The sequence below is a fragment of the Bombina bombina genome, chromosome 8 (genome assembly GCF_027579735.1).
Source record: "Bombina bombina isolate aBomBom1 chromosome 8, aBomBom1.pri, whole genome shotgun sequence".
NCBI classification, from domain to species: Eukaryota; Metazoa; Chordata; class Amphibia; order Anura; family Bombinatoridae; genus Bombina; species Bombina bombina.
In genome coordinates, this window is record NC_069506.1 from 20,858,213 (window position 1) to 20,880,183 (window position 21,971).

At 39.5% G+C, this 21,971-nt stretch overlaps 2 protein-coding genes across 2 annotated transcripts in view; one reads left to right on the forward strand and one right to left on the reverse strand.

Moving 5' to 3' along the window:
• The window catches only part of LOC128638774 (uncharacterized), a 142,252-nt gene that overhangs the window by 49,020 nt on the left and 71,261 nt on the right, over positions 1–21,971 (reverse strand). Inside the window, exon 7 of the mRNA XM_053690911.1 lies at positions 14,329–14,748. Within this exon, the coding sequence (XP_053546886.1) occupies positions 14,329–14,748 (420 nt within the window). The remainder of the gene's footprint in view (positions 1–14,328; positions 14,749–21,971) is intronic.
• The window catches only part of LOC128638301 (zinc finger protein OZF-like), a 43,877-nt gene that overhangs the window by 14,694 nt on the left and 7,212 nt on the right, over positions 1–21,971 (forward strand). The window contains exons 2-5 of the mRNA XM_053690181.1: positions 7,787–7,888; positions 9,097–9,213; positions 11,574–11,633; positions 14,854–15,001. Coding sequence (XP_053546156.1) covers positions 7,805–7,888; positions 9,097–9,213; positions 11,574–11,633; positions 14,854–15,001 — 409 coding nt within the window. The 5' untranslated portion in view covers positions 7,787–7,804. The remainder of the gene's footprint in view (positions 1–7,786; positions 7,889–9,096; positions 9,214–11,573; positions 11,634–14,853; positions 15,002–21,971) is intronic.

A 21,971-nucleotide genomic window follows, 5' to 3' on the forward strand; every position in this document is an offset into this window, starting at 1 on the left:
CATACTAATGTACCTGATGTATACAAGTTCTGCAGTATACTGCACATCATACTAATGTACCTGATGTATACACGTTCTGCAGTATACTGCACATCATACTAATGTACCTGATGTATACACGTTCTGCAGTATATTGCACATCATACTAATGTACCTGATGTATACAAGTTCTGCAGTATACTGCACATCATACTAATGTACCTGATGTATACACGTTCTGCAGTATACTGCACATCATACTAATGTACCTGATGTATACACGTTCTGCAGTATACTGCACATCATACTAATGTACCTGATGTATACACGTTCTGCAGTATACTGCACATCATACTAATGTACCTGATGTATACAAGTTCTGCAGTATACTGCACATCATACTAATGTACCTGATGTATACAAGTTCTGCAGTATACTGCACATCATACTAATGTACCTGATGTATACAAGTTCTGCCGTATACTGCACATCATACTAATGTACCTGATGTATACAAGTTCTGCAGTATACTGCACATCATACTAATGTACCTGATGTATACAAGTTCTGCAGTATACTGCACATCATACTAATGTACCTGATGTATACAAGTTCTGCAGTATACTGCACATCATACTAATGTACCTGATGTATACAAGCTCTGCAGTATACTGCACATCATACTAATGTACCTGATGTATACAAGACGTGCATTATACTTCACATCATACTAATGTACCTGATGTATACAAGTTCTGCAGTATACTGCACATCATACTAATGTACCTGATGTATACAAGACGTGCATTATACTTCACATCATACTAATGTACCTGATGTATACAAGTTCTGCAGTATACTGCACATCATACTAATGTACCTGATGTATACAAGCTCTGCAGTATACTTCACATCATACTAATGTACCTGATGTATACAAGTTCTGCAGTATACTGCACATCATACTAATGTACCTGATGTATACAAGCTCTGCAGTATACTTCACATCATACTAATGTACCTGATGTATACAAGTTCTGCAGTATACTGCACATCATACTAATGTACCTGATGTATACAAGTTCTGCAGTATACTGCACATCATACTAATGTACCTGATGTATACAAGTTCTGCAGTATACTGCACATCATACTAATGTACCTGATGTATACAAGACGTGCATTATACTTCACATCATACTAATGTACCTGATGTATACAAGTTCTACAGTATATTGCACATCATACTAATGTACCTGATGTATACACGTTCTGCAGTATACTGCACATCATACTAATGTACCTGATGTATACAAGTTCTGCAGTATACTGCACATCATACTAATCTACCTGATGTATACAAGACGTGCATTATACTTCACATCATACTAATGTACCTGATGTATACAAGTTCTACAGTATATTGCACATCATACTAATGTACCTGATGTATACAAGTTCTACAGTATATTGCACATCATACTAATGTACCTGATGTATACAAGTTCTGTAGTATACTGCACATCATACTAATCTACCTGATGTATACAAGACGTGCATTATACTTCACATCATACTAATGTACCTGATGTATACAAGTTCTACAGTATATTGCACATCATACTAATGTACCTGATGTATACAAGTTCTACAGTATATTGCACATCATACTAATGTACCTGATGTATACACGTTCTGCAGTATACTGCACATCATACTAATGTACCTGATGTATACAAGTTCTGCAGTATACTGCACATCATACTAATGTACCTGATGTATACACGTTCTGCAGTATACTGCACATCATACTAATGTACCTGATGTATACAAGTTCTGCAGTATACTGCACATCATACTAATGTACCTGATGTATACAAGTTCTGCAGTATACTGCACATCATACTAATCTACCTGATGTATACACGTTCTGCAGTATATTGCACATCATACTAATCTACCTGATGTATACAAGTTCTGCAGTATACTGCACATCATACTAATGTACCTGATGTATACAAGTTCTGCAGTATACTGCACATCATACTAATCTACCTGATGTATACAAGTTCTGCAGTATACTGCACATCATACTAATGTACCTGATGTATACAAGTTCTGCAGTATACTGCACATCATACTAATGTACCTGATGTATACAAGTTCTGCAGTATACTGCACATCATACTAATGTACCTGATGTATACAAGTTCTGCAGTATACTGCACATCATACTAATCTACCTGATGTATACAAGTTCTGCATTATACTTCACATCATACTAATGTACCTGATGTATACAAGTTCTACAGTATATTGCACATCATACTAATGTACCTGATGTATACAAGTTCTGCAGTATATTGCACATCATACTAATGTACCTGATGTATACACGTTCTGCAGTATACTGCACATCATACTAATGTACCTGATGTATACACGTTCTGCAGTATACTGTACATCATACTAATGTACCTGATGTATACACGTTCTGCAGTATACTGCACATCATACTAATGTACCTGATGTATACAAGTTCTGCAGTATATTGCACATCATACTAATGTACCTGATGTATACAACTTCTGCAGTATACTGCACATCATACTAATGTACCTGATGTATACAAGTTCTGCAGTATACTGCACATCATACTAATGTACCTGATGTATACAAGTTCTGCAGTATACTGCACATCATACTAATGTACCTGATGTATACAAGTTCTGCAGTATACTGCACATCATACTAATGTACCTGATGTATACAAGTTCTGCAGTATACTGCACATCATACTAATGTACCTGATGTATACAAGTTCTGCAGTATACTGCACATCATACTAATGTACCTGATGTATACAAGTTCTGCAGTATATTGCACATCATACTAATGTACCTGATGTATACAAGTTCTGCAGTATACTGCACATCATACTAATGTACCTGATGTATACAAGTTCTGCAGTATACTGCACATCATACTAATGTACCTGATGTATACAAGTTCTGCAGTATACTGCACATCATACTAATGTACCTGATGTATACAAGTTCTGTAGTATACTGCACATCATACTAATGTACCTGATGTATACAAGTTCTGCAGTATACTGCACATCATACTAATGTACCTGATGTATACAAGTTCTGCAGTATACTGCACATCATACTAATGTACCTGATGTATACAAGTTCTACAGTATATTGCACATCATACTAATGTACCTGATGTATACAAGCTCTGCAGTATACTGCACATCATACTAATGTACCTGATGTATACAAGTTCTGCAGTATACTGCACATCATACTAATGTACCTGATGTATACACGTTCTGCAGTATACTGCACATCATACTAATGTACCTGATGTATACAAGTTCTGCAGTATATTGCACATCATACTAATGTACCTGATGTATACAAGTTCTACAATATACTGCACATCATACTAATGTACCTGATGTATACAAGTTCTGCAGTATATTGCACATCATACTAATGTACCTGATGTATACAAGTTCTGCAGTATACTGCACATCATACTAATCTACCTGATGTATACAAGACGTGCATTATACTTCACATCATACTAATGTACCTGATGTATACAAGTTCTGCAGTATACTGCACATCATACTAATGTACCTGATGTATACAAGTTCTGCAGTATACTGCACATCATACTAATGTACCTGATGTATACAAGTTCTACAGTATACTGCACATCATACTAATGTACCTGATGTATACAAGACGTGCATTATACTTCACATCATACTAACCTACCTTTTGCAGGGCCAGAGCTCTAGATCTTATAGGTGCTAAGTTTTGGTCCCTGCAGGATCCACTCTGGATTTTTTGGGGGGCAGTGGGTAAACCACAATAGAGGTAAAATTGAAGGTTGAACATCATAATAAATAATACAATTAAATGACAATGTTTCTTTATTACACATAAAACAAACATTTTTTGGGGGATTCCATGTTTCGTTTGATGAGACACTGTACTCCTGTTGTTGCTTTGGCTATTGTGAACACACAATGGGCTAGTTTACCAGTGGAGAGCTATTTTGCACTCCTGCTCGCACCTTAACTTTGCTAGACGCAGGCTTTTTGCGTGCGTCAGGTTGCGCTTGTATTAAAAGTAAAAGGTTTGCGCGTGAGCGAAAACCTGACACCCTTAAAAAGTTTAACTTTGAAAATCGCTACCGCTTTAACTTTTTCTCCTATAGATTTCAATGGAGTGTGAAAACTGTAACAAAAAAAAAATGACCTTGTTTATTCAAGAACGCTAAACCAACATAAAAAATGAATATTTCACATTCAAATGTTCTTCACATAGAAGAATATTTTCTTTTTATTCTTAAATACATATTTATATATATATATATACAGTATATATATATTTTTTATATGATTTTTTGTAAAATATCTATATATATATATATATATATATATATATATATATATATATATATATACAGTATATATGCATTGGGGCCCTTTGTGGTCAAATACCTGAAACATGAAAAAGCATTTGTATTTAATATTAATTTTTAATAATGGTTTTATCTGTATTTAGTTATTTCACACTCCAATGTTTTTCACATAGGTGAATATGTTCTAAATATTTTTAAATAGAAATTCCTATATACTGTATATCTGTATATACAGTTATATGCTAAAGTTTAGGCACCCCTGACAATTTCCATGATTTTCATTTATAAATAATTGAGTGTTTTTTTTTCCAAAGTAAATTTTTATTAATAAATCGGTTACAGAAACCATAAAACAACACAAATAGCATTTGACATAAGTTGAAGTGGGGTTACACGCAGTCAGGCAGAGGAGGGATGATTTACAATGAGGATCAGTGTATTCAGTATAAGAATCATAAATATTATAGAGACATTTCCCAATGCGTGTCTGAACATATCGGTTGTTATGTTTTGGTTATTCTAAGGGTACATTCAAATTTTTACATTTTAAATAAAGTATCGCAATGAATGCCATACTTAGGATGTCTGACAGTCGTGTGTGGCAGCTAGTAGGTGTACATAGTATACATGTATAATAGTTGGGGTGCGAGGATCTACTCTTTATATCTTCACAAGGAGGGGGGGGAAAGGGAAAGGAAAGGCATCAGGGGTGGGAGGGGGGGGGGGGAGTATTTTATGTCTCAGCATCACAGCTCAGAAACAGCGGGGCACGTCTCCCAGGACGACCGGGGTCACAAGCTAGGACAGGTCAACAGCAGTCAGGGGAAGGAACAGTTACGTAGCCAATTTGAGGAGTGTCTCCCAGGGTTCCCAGATTTGGCTAAAGGTAGCAGATTGGTTGTTCATCCGAAAGACATAGTCTTCCATAGATTTGATGTAGTGCAAATGGTCAACCACCGCTTGCCATCTTGGGGGTTGTTGTTTCTTCCAATTTCTGGCTATCAACATCTTTACAGATGTCAGCAAGTAGACCAACAGATATCTCTTATACTTCGGAATCTTTTTTACCCCTATATGCAGGAGGGCTAGGCCCGGGGCATCAGGCGTCGGGAGTTCCAGTGCTGCACAAATCGCAGAGGTCTTAGACCAGAGCGGTCTCAGTCGATCACACGACCACCACACATGTAGTGGTGTGCCGATCTCGCCACATTCTCTCCAACACAGGGGAGAGTGGCTAGGGTATAGAGTGCGAAGCTTAGTCGGCACCAGGTGCCATCTTGTAATGATCTTGAAATATAATTCATACAGCGTGACACAATGGAGAGCAGTTTTGGTTAATTGTATCGCCCTAGACCAGTCCAGGGGAGTGAAGGTCAATCTCAACTCTGTTTCCCAGGAGATCATATGTCTTGTCTTTATAAGGGTGGGCGGCCCTAGAAGAGATTTGTAGTGAGCAGCCAGGGGCTTGTATAGTTGTTGGTTAGTTTTCCACCTGATCTCCCAGGTGGTGGGGGCCCTGATCTTGTCGGTCAGGAATCCCCAGGCCTTCATAAGGGATCTAAGTCTCGTGAGATCAAATTCTAGTTGACGAGGGATGTCATACCTAGCTTGTCTTGGTTTGAGAGAAGGTTTTCGTTCCGGTAAAAGTCTCCCAAGGAGACAATTCCATGGGTCCTCCAGAGGGTAAGCCTGACATTAGGCAGCTCCCGTAGGAGGGACAAAACTGGATGAATGGGGGACGGATGTGGGGCTATCAATTGGTTGTGCCTCAGTTGGAACCAGGCTGTTTGACAGCCTTTGATAAGTTGATTTGAGACAGGTATTCGTGCAGCTAAATGTTGGGGGACCCATAATATGTCTGAGAGATCAATGTATGCCGGAAGGGAAGCTATAATTGAGTGTTTTAATCAGCAATTTAATTTCAATCTATCAAATAACTGAAGGACACAGTAATATTTGAGTAGTGCAATGAGATTTGGTGGATGTTCCATCATGCTGTGGGGCTGTGTGGCCAGTGCTGGTACTGGGAATCTTGTTAAATTTAAGAGTCGCATGGATTCCACTCAATATCAGCAGATACTTGAGAATAATATTGATGAATCAGTCACAAGTTGAAGTTACGCCGGGGCTGGATATTTCAACACGACAACGACCCAAAATACTGCTCAAAATCTACTCTGGCATTTATGCAGAGGAACAAGTACAATGTTCTGGAATAGCCATCCCAGTCCCAAGACCTGAATATCATTGAAAATCTGTGGGGTGATTTGAAGCGGCTGTCCATGCTCAGCAACCATCAAACCTAACTGAACTGGACATGTTTTGCAAGGAGGAATGGTCCAAAATACCTTCATCCAGAATCCAGACACTCATTACAGGCTATAGGAAGCGTCTAGAGGCTGTTATTTCTGCTAAAGGAGGCTCTACTAAATATTAATGCAATATTTCTGTTGGGGTGCACAAATGTATGCACCTGTCTAATTTTGTTTTAATGCATATTGCACATTTTCTGTGATCCAATAAACCTCATTTCACTACTGAAATATTACTGTGTCCTTCAGTTATTTGATAGATCAAAATGAAATTTGCTGATCCAAACACCCAATTATTTATAAATGAAAATCATGGAAATTGTCGGGTGCCTAAACTTTTGCATACAACTGTATATATATACTTAAATATAATCATCCATATATAAATATATATATATATATGTGTGTGTGTGTACATGTGTATGTATGTGTTTATATGTGTATAAATACATATATACACATATAAATACATGGATTGTATGATATACATACATACAAACATATTTAGACATATAAATACATGGATTGTATGATATACATACATACATACATATATATATATATATATATATATATATACATACATACATACATATTTAGACATGTATATGTATGCATATATATGTTAAAGCCCTTTGCGGGCCCTTTTTTGTAAAACACCTTATACCATCTATCTTTGATCCCTTATAACTTTTTAAATATATTTTTTGAAGTAATTTTTATCAGACAGTGTTTATATGAGTGTAACTGTACTTGCACATGTATTTGTTGTGTTTTATGCAACTTTTATTCTTCCCGAACCCTTTATACGATCTCTGAAGCTGTACTAACCGGACACGCATTCAATTCGATTGCACTCAAGCAAACGTGTTTACTTTCAACTTGTAATACGCGCGTTATTTCCATTGTGAGTAAAAAGCCAAGAAATACCCCATATCGTTTGCGCGCTACAGTTAGCGCACCACTAGCCAAATATATGTCATTCGGTGCAAAAATTGTATTTTTAATTTCTCTTATTCGCTGACATTATCTTTCTTTTTCTGTTTCAGTATCTGACTAATTCAGTGATGTTAACTGAGATGGATCAAATAAAAATGTCTGAATTGATATTGACTCATGCCCTGGAGATCATTTACCTGCTGGCTGGGGAGGTGAGATGCCGGATACAGGGTACATGTCATTAAGGGGTTAATCTCTTTGCAATAATAACTTACTCCGACGTATTAGAGCATTTCCTTATTTGGCACTTTTATATCGCATGTGTCAGATCAAGCATACAATTTTATACAACTTTTCAATTAACTTGTTCCCAAATTTGCTTTGTTTTCCTGGTATCCTTTGTTGAAGGAGCTGCAGTGCAGTACTGGGAGCTAGCTGAACACATGATTAGGCATATATGTGCAGCCACCAATCAGCAGCTAGCTTCTATCAGTGCATTGCTGCTCCCGAGCATACCTAGGTATGCCTTTTGACAAAGAATAACAAGAGATTCTATGATAGAGAATAGAGAGATTATATAATAGCAGTGCATTGGAAACTTTGCATTTAACAGTTGCTGCACATACTCTCTGCACCCTCATCCTCCACCTATCTTCACAGCGAGTGGGAAAGGCAATAGGAAGCTATCAGCTGCTGTAATGTAGGATAGCTGTGCACATGTAAATGCACTTAGTATGGCGCTGCACAGTAAGCAGTACTAGCTGTAGGGACATTTTGGGGCCTATCTATGAATCTCCGTACGGAGCTTGAGAGCCCCTGCAGGCTCTCCAGAAACACCAGTTATGAAGCAGCGGTCTAAAGACCGCTGCTCCATAACCCTGTCCGCCTGCTCTGATGAGGCGGACAGGAATCGCCGGAATTCAACCCGATCGAGTACGATCGGGTTGATTGACACCCCTCATCTGCAGGGGGCGGCGTTGCACCAGCAGCTCACAAGAGCTGCCGGTGCAATGCTGAATACGGCGAGCGTATTGTTCTCCGCATTCAGCGATGTCTGTCGGACCTGATCTGCACTGTCGGTTCAGGTCCGACAGACATTTCATACATAGGTCTCATAGTAGGTGAGTGAAGGGTGTGAGCGACTCTGATATCCTACATTACAGCTGCTGGTATCTCACGATTCCCTGTACCACCCCCTGTCTTATAGGGGTTCTAAAGAATTGATAGAGGGTCAGTTGAAGTCTCAGATTGGGATGGAGAATACAGATTTTGGTTGTATATTGGAATGGAAAATAAAGTAGACGATTGTGTTTAATCCTGATGCACAGGGAACAGGAAAGCTTCAGTTGTACAGTCTCGTTCTTATAATACACACGTTTAGCTCATCACTTCATTCGGTCATATCATATTTGTTTTGTAGGTCTCAGTCTTTCAGGATTTGATAAACTCACTGATGATGCGAGAGATGAACAAGGACAAAATGACTGAGAGAATCTTGGTTCGCGTCCTGAGGATCATCTGTCTGCTGACCGGAGAGGTGAGAGCTGCGTGGTATAAGCAGCCCGTCAGTGGGACAGTGCAGGATGTTTATACTGTGCCGCCTCATCTTATTATTGTGCATGTGTTTGCAACACTATTTATTCATTGTTTTAATGTTGCGATTAGCACCATGTGCACATGCGAGATATGAAATCTGAATTTATGCAGGCACTGATTGGTGGGTACTCTCTGTGCGCTGGTGCTAGTCAAACCAGTTATTGCACAAGAGCATACTTACCAGTCAAGAGCCAAGTAAGCTCTCAGATTAACACCTGCCAATAGAAACATAAATAAGCACTATAGGCTCAATATGTCTGCCAATATTTCCTATAATTTTAGTTATTATATCTATAGAGTGTATGTCTGCGCTAGGACTGATTATTCAGAAAGCAGCTTAGTATAAAGGGAGAGCCCTCTTCTCTCCGTATAAAAGTTTAACTAGCTAAAATAAACGAACAAAGTTCAAAATCTGAATAAGTCTGAAAATAATATACAAAATAGATTTAATCCATATACAGGTAGCCCTCAGTTTACGCCGGGGTTAGGTTCCAGAAGGAATGGTTGTAAATCGAAACCGTTGTAAATTGAAACCCAGTTTATAATGTAAGTCAATGGGAAGTGAGAGAGTTAGGTTCCAGGCCCCTCTCAAAATTGTCATAAGTAACACCTAATACATTATTTTTAAAGCTTTGAAATGAAGACTTTAAATGCTAAACAGCATTATAAACCTAATAAAATTATCACACAACACAGAATATATAATTAAGCTAAGTTAAATTAACAAAAACATTTGCTAAACAGCATTATAAACCTAATAAAATAATCACACAACACAGACTTCACTTGCATTTTCCTGCAAACAGTTCTTTCTATGTATTCCAATCTGGACTGATGTATAGACAGGAAGATCTTGTTCCTTTGAAATCTGCTTGATAGCTCAGGTCTGGTTAAACTGATTAATTTCAGCTTGCTTGGCTTTGCGGAAACGCAAGCAGACAGCGCCACCTACTGGCTATTTTAATAAATGCACTGCTTCTCAATGCTTTTCAATAGCAGTCACATGACTTGGGAAAAAGGTTGTTATTCTGAAACGGTGTAAATTGAACCGTTGTAAAACGAGGGCCACCTGTACTCAAATAAATGCATAAAAACATAAAATATGTAACATAATATTAAAAAATATCAAAGTAAAACCATATATAAAAGAAGATCCCCGCGAACCAATATGGATTTGGACAAATTAATTAAAAAGCCATTTGGAATTCTTTGACATCAAAGGCTACAAAATATTTTTATGTGCGATCAAGTTTTATATATGGTTTTATTTTGATATTTTGTAATATTATGTTACATATTTTATGCATTTATTTGAGTATATGGATTAAATCTATTTTGTAATATTATGTTACATATTTTATGCATTTATTTGAGTATATGGATTAAATCTATTTTGTAATATTATGTTATATATTTTATGCATTTATTTGAGTATATGGATTAAATCTATTTTGTAATATTATGTTATATATTTTATGCATTTATTTGAGTATATGGATTAAACCTATTTTGTAAATTATTTTCATTCTTATTCAGATTCAACTTTTTAGCCCAATTTTGTTCACTTTTATTTTTAGCTAGTTCAAGCTTAAAGGGATATAAAACCCAATTTTTCTTTCATGATTGATAGAGCAGCAATTTTAAGCAACTTTCTAATTTACTCCTATTATCAAATTTTCTTCATTCTCTTGGTATCTTTATTTGAAAAAGCAGGAATGTAAGCTTAGGAGCCGGCCCATTTTTAGTTCAACACCCTGGGTAGCGCTTGCTGATTGGTGACATTCCAGTGCTTCTGTCCTCACCAACATATTTAACAGCCATGCTTGGTTCTCTGTAAAAACTGTAGAAATCTGCCCCAGCGGTTCATACTGGCAAAGAATGTAAAATCATAAGGAACAGCTGATAAATAAAATGTTATGAAAAGTTGCATTTTAAAGGGACAATGAAGCCATGTTTTCTCTATGCACAGTACATCACTGCATTGCAAAAGATGATCAGCTCATATAATAAATGTTTTAAAGCATTTTAAGTTGTCATTGACATTGTTTTGCAGTACAGTAGCATACCCTTTAATTCCTGTACTGCGGCCAGTTATACACTAGCTTTTGCACTGATCAAGCAAGCACTGTGTATAATGTCGGAGGGTTTGGGGTGAAGTGAGGGAAAAAGTATGCAAAATAAATAATGAAAGTATGTTGCAAAGTGCTATTTTATGTGGAGATCATTTTGAATTTAATGTCCATTTAATTTACATGTGATACATTTTAGCATGATAACGTGTGATCTCTTCTGATTCTGTAGGAATACACCATTGTGAAGAAGAACTCACCCCATAGCAGCATTCATCAGCTGACTGGAGAGGTGAGCACTGCTAGACAATGACTCCCCCTTCCCTTTACTGAGTTATAGCTTCTTCCTGTTACTATCTCTGAGTCTCTGTACGGTCTCAGTAACGTTATCCTTGCTTGCTCACTAACAGAATGAGTCTCTGTACGGTCTCAGTAACGTTATCCTTGCTTGCTCACTAACAGAATGAGTCTCTGTACGGTCTCAGTAACGTTATCCTTGCTTGCTCACTAACAGAATGAGTCTCTGTACGGTCTCAGTAAAGTTATCCTTGCTTGCTCACTAACAGAATGAGTCTCTGTACGGTCTCAGTAAAGTTATCCTTGCTTGCTCACTAACAGAATGAGTCTCTGTACGGTCTCAGTAACGTTATCCTTGCTTGCTCACTAACAGAATGAGTCTCTGTACGGTCTCAGTAACGTTATCCTTGCTTGCTATCCTTGCTAACAGAATGAGTCTCTGTATGGTCTCAGTAATGTTATCCTTGCTCACTAACAGAATGAGTCTCTGTACGGTCTCAGTAACGTTATCCTTGCTTGCTATCCTTGCTAACAGAATGAGTCTCTGTACGGTCTCAGTAACGTTATCCTTGCTCACTAAAAGAATGAGTCTCTGTACGGTCTCAGTAACGTTATCCTTGCTTGCTATCCTTGCTAACAGAATGAGTCTCTGTACGGTCTCAGTAACGTTATCCTTGCTTGCTCACTAACAGAATTAGTCTCTGTACGGTCTCAATAACATTATCCTTGCTTGCTCACTAACAGAATGAGTCTCTGTACGGTCTCAGTAACGTTATCCTTGCTTGCTCACTAACAGAATGAGTCTCTGTACGGTCTCAGTAACGTTATCCTTGCTTGCTCACTAACAGAATGAGTCTCTGTACGGTCTCAGTAACATTATCCTTGCTTGCTATCCTTGCTAACAGAATGAGTCTCTGTATGGTCTCAGTAATGTTATCCTTGCTCACTAACAGAATGAGTCTCTGTACGGTCTCAGTAACGTTATCCTTGCTTGCTATCCTTGCTAACAGAATGAGTCTCTGTATGGTCTCAGTAACGTTATCCTTGCTTGCTATCCTTGCTAACAGAATGAGTCTCTGTATGGTCTCAGTAACGTTATCCTTGCTTGCTCACTAACAGAATGAGTCTCTGTACGGTCTCAGTAACGTTATCCTTGCTTGCTCACTAACAGAATGAGTCTCTGTACGGTCTCAGTAACGTTATCCTTGCTCACTAACAGAATGAGTCTCTGTACGGTCTCAGTAACGTTATCCTTGCTTGCTCACTAACAGAATGAGTCTCTGTACGGTCTCAGTAACGTTATCCTTGCTTGCTCACTAACAGAATGAGTCTCTGTACGGTCTCAGTAACGTTATCCTTGCTTGCTCACTAACAGAATGAGTCTCTGTACGGTCTCAGTAACGTTATCCTTGCTTGCTCACTAACAGAATGAGTCTCTGTACGGTCTCAGTAACGTTATCCTTGCTTGCTCACTAACAGAATGAGTCTCTGTACGGTCTCAGTAACGTTATCCTTGCTTGCTCACTAACAGAATGAGTCTCTGTACGGTCTCAGTAACGTTATCCTTGCTTGCTCACTAACAGAATGAGTCTCTGTACGGTCTCAGTAAAGTTATCCTTGCTTGCTCACTAACAGAATGAGTCTCTGTACGGTCTCAGTAAAGTTATCCTTGCTTGCTCACTAACAGAATGAGTCTCTGTACGGTCTCAGTAACGTTATCCTTGCTTGCTCACTAACAGAATGAGTCTCTGTACGGTCTCAGTAACGTTATCCTTGCTTGCTATCCTTGCTAACAGAATGAGTCTCTGTACGGTCTCAGTAACGTTATCCTTGCTCACTAAAAGAATGAGTCTCTGTACGGTCTCAATAACGTTATCCTTGCTTGCTATCCTTGCTAACAGAATGAGTCTCTGTACGGTCTCAGTAACGTTATCCTTGCTTGCTCACTAACAGAATGAGTCTCTGTACGGTCTCAGTAACATTATCCTTGCTTGCTCACTAACAGAATGAGTCTCTGTACGGTCTCAGTAACGTTATCCTTGCTTGCTCACTAACAGAATGAGTCTCTGTACGGTCTCAGTAACGTTATCCTTGCTTGCTCACTAACAGAATGAGTCTCTGTACGGTCTCAGTAACGTTATCCTTGCTTGCTCACTAACAGAATGAGTCTCTGTACGGTCTCAGTAACATTATCCTTGCTTGCTATCCTTGCTAACAGAATGAGTCTCTGTATGGTCTCAGTAATGTTATCCTTGCTCACTAACAGAATGAGTCTCTGTACGGTCTCAGTAACGTTATCCTTGCTTGCTATCCTTGCTAACAGAATGAGTCTCTGTATGGTCTCAGTAACGTTATCCTTGCTTGCTATCCTTGCTAACAGAATGAGTCTCTGTACGGTCTCAGTAACGTTATCCTTGCTTGCTCACTAACAGAATGAGTCTCTGTACGGTCTCAGTAACGTTATCCTTGCTTGCTCACTAACAGAATGAGTCTCTGTACGGTCTCAGTAACGTTATCCTTGCTTGCTCACTAACAGAATGAGTCTCTGTACGGTCTCAGTAACGTTATCCTTGCTTGCTCACTAACAGAATGAGTCTCTGTACGGTCTCAGTAACGTTATCCTTGCTTGCTCACTAACAGAATGAGTCTCTGTACGGTCTCAGTAACGTTATCCTTGCTTGCTCACTAACAGAATGAGTCTCTGTACGGTCTCAGTAACGTTATCCTTGCTTGCTATCCTTGCTAACAGAATGAGTCTCTGTACGGTCTCAGTAACGTTATCCTTGCTTGCTATCCTTGCTAACAGAATGAGTCTCTGTACGGTCTCAGTAACGTTATCCTTGCTCACTAAAAGAATGAGTCTCTGTACGGTCTCAGTAACGTTATCCTTGCTTGCTATCCTTGCTAACAGAATGAGTCTCTGTACGGTCTCAGTAACGTTATCCTTGCTCACTAAAAGAATGAGTCTCTGTACGGTCTCAGTAACGTTATCCTTGCTTGCTATCCTTGCTAACAGAATGAGTCTCTGTACGGTCTCAGTAACGTTATCCTTGCTCACTAAAAGAATGAGTCTCTGTACGGTCTCAGTAACGTTATCCTTGCTTGCTATCCTTGCTAACAGAATGAGTCTCTGTACGGTCTCAGTAACGTTATCCTTGCTTGCTCACTAACAGAATGAGTCTTTGTGTCACCACTGATCAATACCTGTGTTTCAGGTCCCTATAAAGTGTGGTGATGTTGCAGTGTACTTCTCTATGGAGGAGTGGGAGTATATAGAGGGACACAAGGAACTTTACAAGGACGTCATGAACGAGTATCAGCAGTCGCTTAACATTGTGAGGATCCCAGGAAACAGGAGCGCAGGTGACGTATTTTTATAATGTATTAGAAGAGAACGTCATCAATTCTGGATTGCTGGGAACCTGAATTTTTCACCACACACATTTCTGGAAAAAGCTTGGGAGAGAATTGAAATCTTGCTGTCTTTCCAATGGCATGGAGAGTCCGCAAATCCATTCAATTACTAGTGGGAATTCAACTCCTGGCCGTCCGGTGGAGGCAAAGAACAACCCAGCAAAGCCTTAAGTATCCTCCCATTACCCACCATCCCCAGTCATTCTTTGCCTGTGTAACATTGTAGGTGATGTGCGAAGAAGGTGTCTGAAGAAATCAAGTTGATAATCCTTTAATGGGTACTTTTCCCTGCAAGCAAGGATAGGGGTTGTAATTCTCTTTAGTAAGAGTAATTGTGGCTTTTAGCAGTTGGAAGACGGCGAGGTGGTCTTTGTTTAGCTTCCAACATTTTTGCTACCCCTATATAGAAAACCAGGGTTGGTTACTCTGTTTTTTCTTTATCTACAGGTCTATGGCAGTGAGGATTCTGTCACACCTGTTTGCTGTACCTGCCCAAAATGCGGATCCACAGGTAAGTGCTTTTACCTTCTAGGTGAGAAGGATGCAGCACAGGTAAGTGCTTTTAACTTCTAGGTGAGAAGGATGCAGCACAGGTAAGTGCTTTTACCTTCTAGGTGAGAAGGATGCAGCACAGGTAAGTGCTTTTAACTTCTAGGTGAGAAGGATGCAGCACAGGTAAGTGCTTTTACCTTCTAGGTGAGAAGGATGCAGCACAGGTAAGTGCTTTTAACTTCTAGGTGAGAAGGATGCAGCACAGGTAAGTGCTTTTACCTTCTAGGTGAGAAGGATGCAGCACAGGTAAGTATTTTACCTTCTAGGTGAGAAGGATGCAGCACAGGTAAGTATTTTACCTTCTAGGTGAGAAGGATGCAGCACAGGTAAGTGCTTTTAACTTCTAGGTGAGAAGGATGCAGCACAGGTAAGTATTTTACCTTCTAGGTGAGAAGGATGCAGCACAGGTAAGTATTTTACCTTCTAGGTGAGAAGGATGCAGCACAGGTAAGTATTTTACCTTCTAGGTGAGAAGGATGCAGCACAGGTAAGTATTTTACCTTCTAGGTGAGAAGGATGCAGCACAGGTAAGTGCTTTTACCTTCTAGGTGAGAAGGATGCAGCACAGGTAAGTATTTTACCTTCTAGGTGAGAAGGATGCAGCACAGGTAAGTATTTTACCTTCTAGGTGAGAAGGATGCAGCACAGGTAAGTGCTTTTACCTTCTAGGTGAGAAGGATGCAGCACAGGTAAGTGCTTTTAACTTCTAGGTGAGAAGGATGCAGCACAGGTAAGTATTTTACCTTCTAGGTGAGAAGGATGCAGCACAGGTAAGTGCTTTTACCTTCTAGGTGAGAAGGATGCAGCACAGGTAAGTATTTTACCTTCTAGGTGAGAAGGATGCAGCACAGGTAAGTGCTTTTACCTTCTAGGTGAGAAGGATGCAGCACAGGTAAGTATTTTACCTTCTAGGTGAGAAGGATGCAGCACAGGTAAGTATTTTACCTTCTAGGAGAGAAGGATGCAGCACAGGTAAGTGCTTTTACCTTCTAGGTGAGAAGGATGCAGCACACGTAAGTATTTTACCTTCTAGGTGAGAAGGATGCAGCACAGGTAAGTATTTTACCTTCTAGGTGAGAAGGATGCATCACAGGTAAGTGCTTTTACCTTCTAGGTGAGAAGGATGCAGCACAGGTAAGTGCTTTTACCTTCTAGGTGAGAAGGATGCAGCACAGGTAAGTGCTTTTACCTTCTAGGTGAGAAGGATGCAGCACAGGTAAGTGCTTTTACCTTCTAGGGGCGCGATCCAATATCGATCGCAGTTTGCGGCGCAAGCGAGGGAACCGGCGTCGCCCGCAGTTTCAGCTCGCAACTCGAGCCATCCCATATAGGTCGCCGTCAGATGCTAACGTGCCGTAAGTCTGACAAACCAGCGATGTCCAGAAATCTGCGTAAGTACAAATTTCTGGCGTCGCCAGTGACTTGCGCCACGTTAGAATCTGCCGGCGCCTATAAAACCTGACTAAAGTTTAAAACACCCGCACTGTCTAACACGCCTCCCTAACATAGCCCGCACTGTCTAACACGCCTCCCTAACATAGCCCGCACTGTCTAACCCTCTATCCGCTATCCCCCCTCACTAGCCTAACAATAAAAAAGCTATTAACCCCTAAACCGCCGCTCCTTTACCCCGCCGCAACCTAATAAAATTATTAACCCCTAAACCGCCGCTCCCGTACCCCGCCGCCAGCTATATTATATCTATAACCCCCTAAAGTGAGCCCCTAACACCGCCGCCATCTCTATTAAAATGATTAACCCCTAATTTAATCTACCTACCCCGCCGCCAGCTATATTATCTATATTAACCCTAAGTATATTATAGTTAATATAGGTATTACATTATATATATTAACTATATTAACCCTAATTATATTAGGGTTAATATAGTTAATATAGTTACTATAGTATTTATATTAACTATATTAACTCTATCTAACCCTAACTAAATTTATATTAAATTAATCTAATTCATTTATAAACTAAAATGTTCCTATTTAAATCTAAATACTTACCTATAAAATAAACCCTAAGATAGCTACAATATAATTAATAATTACATTGTAGCTATGTTAGGGTTAATATTTATTTTACAGGTAAATTGTTAATTATTTTAACTAGGTATAATAGATATTAAATAGTTATTAACTATTTAATATCTACCTAGTTAAAATAATTACCCAATTACCTGTAAAATAAATCCTAACCTAAGTTACAAATACACCTACACTATCAATAAATTTAATAAACTACTAACATCTATCTAAAAATACAATTAAATTAACTAAACTAAATTACAAAAAAAAACAAACACTAAATTACAAAAAATAAAAAAAAGATTACAAGATATTTAAGCTAATTACACCTATTCTAAGCCCCCTAATAAAATAATAAACCCCCAAAATAAAAAAAATTCCCTGCCCTATTCTAAATTCAACAAATTTCAAAGCTCTTTACCTTACCAGCCCTTAAAAGGGCCTTTTGTGGGGCATGCCCCAAAGAATTCAGCTCTTTTGCATACAAGAAATACAATCCCCCCCCCCCCATTACAACCCACCACCCACATACCCCTATTCTAAACCCACCCAAACCCCCCTTAAAAAAGCCTAACACTACCCCCCTGAAGATCTCCCTACCTTGTCTTCACCACACCGGGCCGAACTCCTGATCCGATCCGGGCGATGTCTTCCTCCAAGCGGCAAAGAAGAATTCTTCCTCCGGCGACGTCTTCCTCCAAGCGGCAGCAAAGTTTTCATTCTTCCGACGGCATCTTCAATCTTCTTTCTTCGCTCCGCCACCGCGGAGCATCCATCCCGGCCGACTGCTGAACTTGGAATGATGTACCTTTAAATGACGTCATCCAAGATGGCGTCCGCCGAATTCCGATTGGCTGATAGGATTCTATCAGCCAATCGGAATTAAGTTAAAAAAATCTGATTGGCTGATTGAATCAGCCAATCAGATTCAAGTTCAATCCGATTGGCTGATCCAATCAGCCAATCAGATTGAGCTCGCATTCTATTGGCTGTTCCGATCAGCCAATAGAATGCGAGCTCAATCTGATTGGCTGATTGGATCAGCCAATCGGATTGAACTTGAATCTGATTGGCTGATTCAATCAGCCAATCAGATTTTTTTAACTTAATTCCGATTGGCTGATAGAATCCTATCAGCCAATCGGAATTCGGCGGACGCCATCTTGGATGACGTCATTTAAAGGTACATCATTCCAAGTTCAGCAGTCGGCCGGGATGGATGCTCCGCGGCGGCGGAGCGAAGAAAGAAGATTGAAGATGCCGCCGGAAGAATGAAGACTTTGCTGCCGCTTGGAGGAAGACGTCGCCGGAGGAAGAATTCTTCTTTGCCGCTTGGAGGAAGACATCGCCCGGATCGGATCAGGAGTTCGGCCCGGTGTGGTGAAGACAAGGTAGGGAGATCTTCAGGGGGGTAGTGTTAGGCTTTTTTAAGGGGGGTTTGGGTGGGTTTAGAATAGGGGTATGTGGGTGGTGGGTTGTAATGGGGGGGGGGTATTGTATTTCTTGTATGCAAAAGAGCTGAATTCTTTGGGGCATGCCCCACAAAAGGCCCTTTTAAGGGCTGGTAAGGTAAAGAGCTTTGAAATTTGTTGAATTTAGAATAGGGCAGGGAATTTTTTTTATTTTGGGGGTTTATTATTTTATTAGGGGGCTTAGAATAGGTGTAATTAGCTTAAATATCTTGTAATCTTTTTTTTATTTTTTGTAATTTAGTGTTTGTTTTTTTTTGTAATTTAGTTTAGTTAATTTAATTGTATTTTTAGATAGATGTTAGTAGTTTATTAAATTTATTGATAGTGTAGGTGTATTTGTAACTTAGGTTAGGATTTATTTTACAGGTAATTGGGTAATTATTTTAACTAGGTAGATATTAAATAGTTAATAACTATTTAATATCTATTATACCTAGTTAAAATAATTAACAATTTACCTGTAAAATAAATATTAACCCTAACATAGCTACAATGTAATTATTAATTATATTGTAGCTATCTTAGGGTTTATTTTATAGGTGAGTATTTAGATTTAAATAGGAACATTTTAGTTTATAAATGAATTAGATTAATTTAATATAAATTTAGTTAGGGTTAGATAGAGTTAATATAGTTAATATAAATACTATAGTAACTATATTAACTATATTAACCCTAATATAATTAGGGTTAATATAGTTAATATATATAATGTAATACCTATATTAACTATAATATACTTAGGGTTAATATAGATAATATAGCTGGCGGCGGGGTAGGTAGATTAAATTAGGGGTTAATCATTTTAATAGAGATGGCGGCGGTGTAAGGGGCTTACATTAGGGGTTAATCATTTTTATATAGGTGGCGGCGGTGTAAGGGGTCAGATTAGGGGATAGATAAGGTAGATGGCGGCGGTTTTAGAGGCTCACAGTAGGGGGTTAGTTTATGTAGATGGCGGCGGGGTCCGGGAGCGGCGGTTTAGGGGGTAATAACTTTATTAGGGATTTCGGGGGGGGGGGGGGATCGCGGTTGACAGGTAGATAGACATTGCGCATGCGTTAGGTGTTAGGTTTATTTTAGCAGATCGCGGTTGACAGGGAGATAGACATTGCGCATGCGTTAGGTGTTAGGTTTATTTTCTAGTTAGTTTAGGGAGTTACGGGGCTCCAATAGTCAGCGTAAGGCTTCTTACGGCTGCTTTTTGTGGCGAGGTGAAAATGGAGTAAGTTTTCTCCATTTTCGCCACGTAAGTCCTTACGCTGCATATTGGATACCAAACTGCGCGGGTTTGGTATACCTGCCTATGGCCCAAAAAACTACGGGCGACGGCAGAAATATACGCGCGTAACTTCTAGGTTACGCCGTATATGTGATACCAAATCCGCGCAAATATTGGCGTCGCCGGCTTTTGCGGGCGACGCTTTATATCGGATCGACCCCTAGGTGAGAAGGATGCAGCACAGGTAAGTGCTTTTACCTTCTAGGTGAGAAGGATGCAGCACAGGTAAGTATTTTACCTTCTAGGTGAGAACGATGCAGCACAGGTAAGTGCTTTTACCTTCTAGGTGAGAACGATGCAGCACAGGTAAGTGATTTTACCTTCTAGGTGAGAAAGATGCAGCACAGGTAAGTGCTTTTACCTTCTAGGTGAGAAGGATGCAGCACAGGTAAGTGCTTTTACCTTCTAGGTGAGAAGGATGCAGCACAGGTAAGTATTTTACCTTCTAGGTGAGAAGGATGCAGCACAGGTAAGTATTTTACCTTCTAGGTGAGAAGGATGCAGCACAGGTAAGTGCTTTTACCTTCTAGGTGAGAAGGATGCAGCACAGGTAAGTATTTTACCTTCTAGGTGAGAAGGATGCAGCACAGGTAAGTATTTTACCTTCTAGGTGAGAAAGATGCAGCACAGGTAAGTGCTTTTACCTTCTAGGTGAGAAGGATGCAGCACAGGTAAGTGCTTTTACCTTCTAGGTGAGAAGGATGCAGCACAGGTAAGTGCTTTTACCTTCTAGGTGAGAAGGATGCAGCACAGGTAAGTGCTTTTACCTTCTAGGTGAGAAGGATGCAGCACAGGTAAGTATTTTACCTTCTAGGTGAGAAGGATGCAGCACAGGTTAGTATTTTACCTTCTAGGTGAGAAGGATGCAGCACAGGTAAGTGCTTTTACCTTCTAGGTGAGAAGGATGCAGCACAGGTAAGTATTTTACCTTCTAGGTGAGAAGGATGCAGCACAGGTAAGTGCTTTTACCTTCTAGGTGAGAAGGATGCAGCACAGGTAAGTGCTTTTACCTTCTAGGTGAGAAGGATGCAGCACAGGTAAGTGCTTTTACCTTCTAGGTGAGAAGGATGCAGCACAGGTAAGTGCTTTTACCTTCTAGGTGAGAAGGATGCAGCACAGGTAAGTGCTTTTACCTTCTAGGTGAGAAGGATGCAGCACAGGTAAGTATTTTACCTTCTAGGTGAGAAGGATGCAGCACAGGTAAGTATTTTACCTTCTAGGTGAGAAGGATGCAGCACAGGTAAGTGCTTTTACCTTCTAGGTGAGAAGGATGCAGCACAGGTAAGTATTTTACCTTCTAGGTGAGAAGGATGCAGCACAGGTAAGTATTTTACCTTCTAGGTGAGAAGGATGCAGCACAGGTAAGTATTTTACCTTCTAGGTGAGAAGGATGCAGCACAGGTAAGTGCTTTTACCTTCTAGGTGAGAAGGATGCAGCACAGGTAAGTGCTTTTACCTTCTAGGTGAGAAGGATGCAGCACAGGTAAGTATTTTACCTTCTAGGTGAGAAGGATGCAGCACAGGTAAGTATTTTACCTTCTAGGTGAGAAGGATGCAGCACAGGTAAGTATTTTACC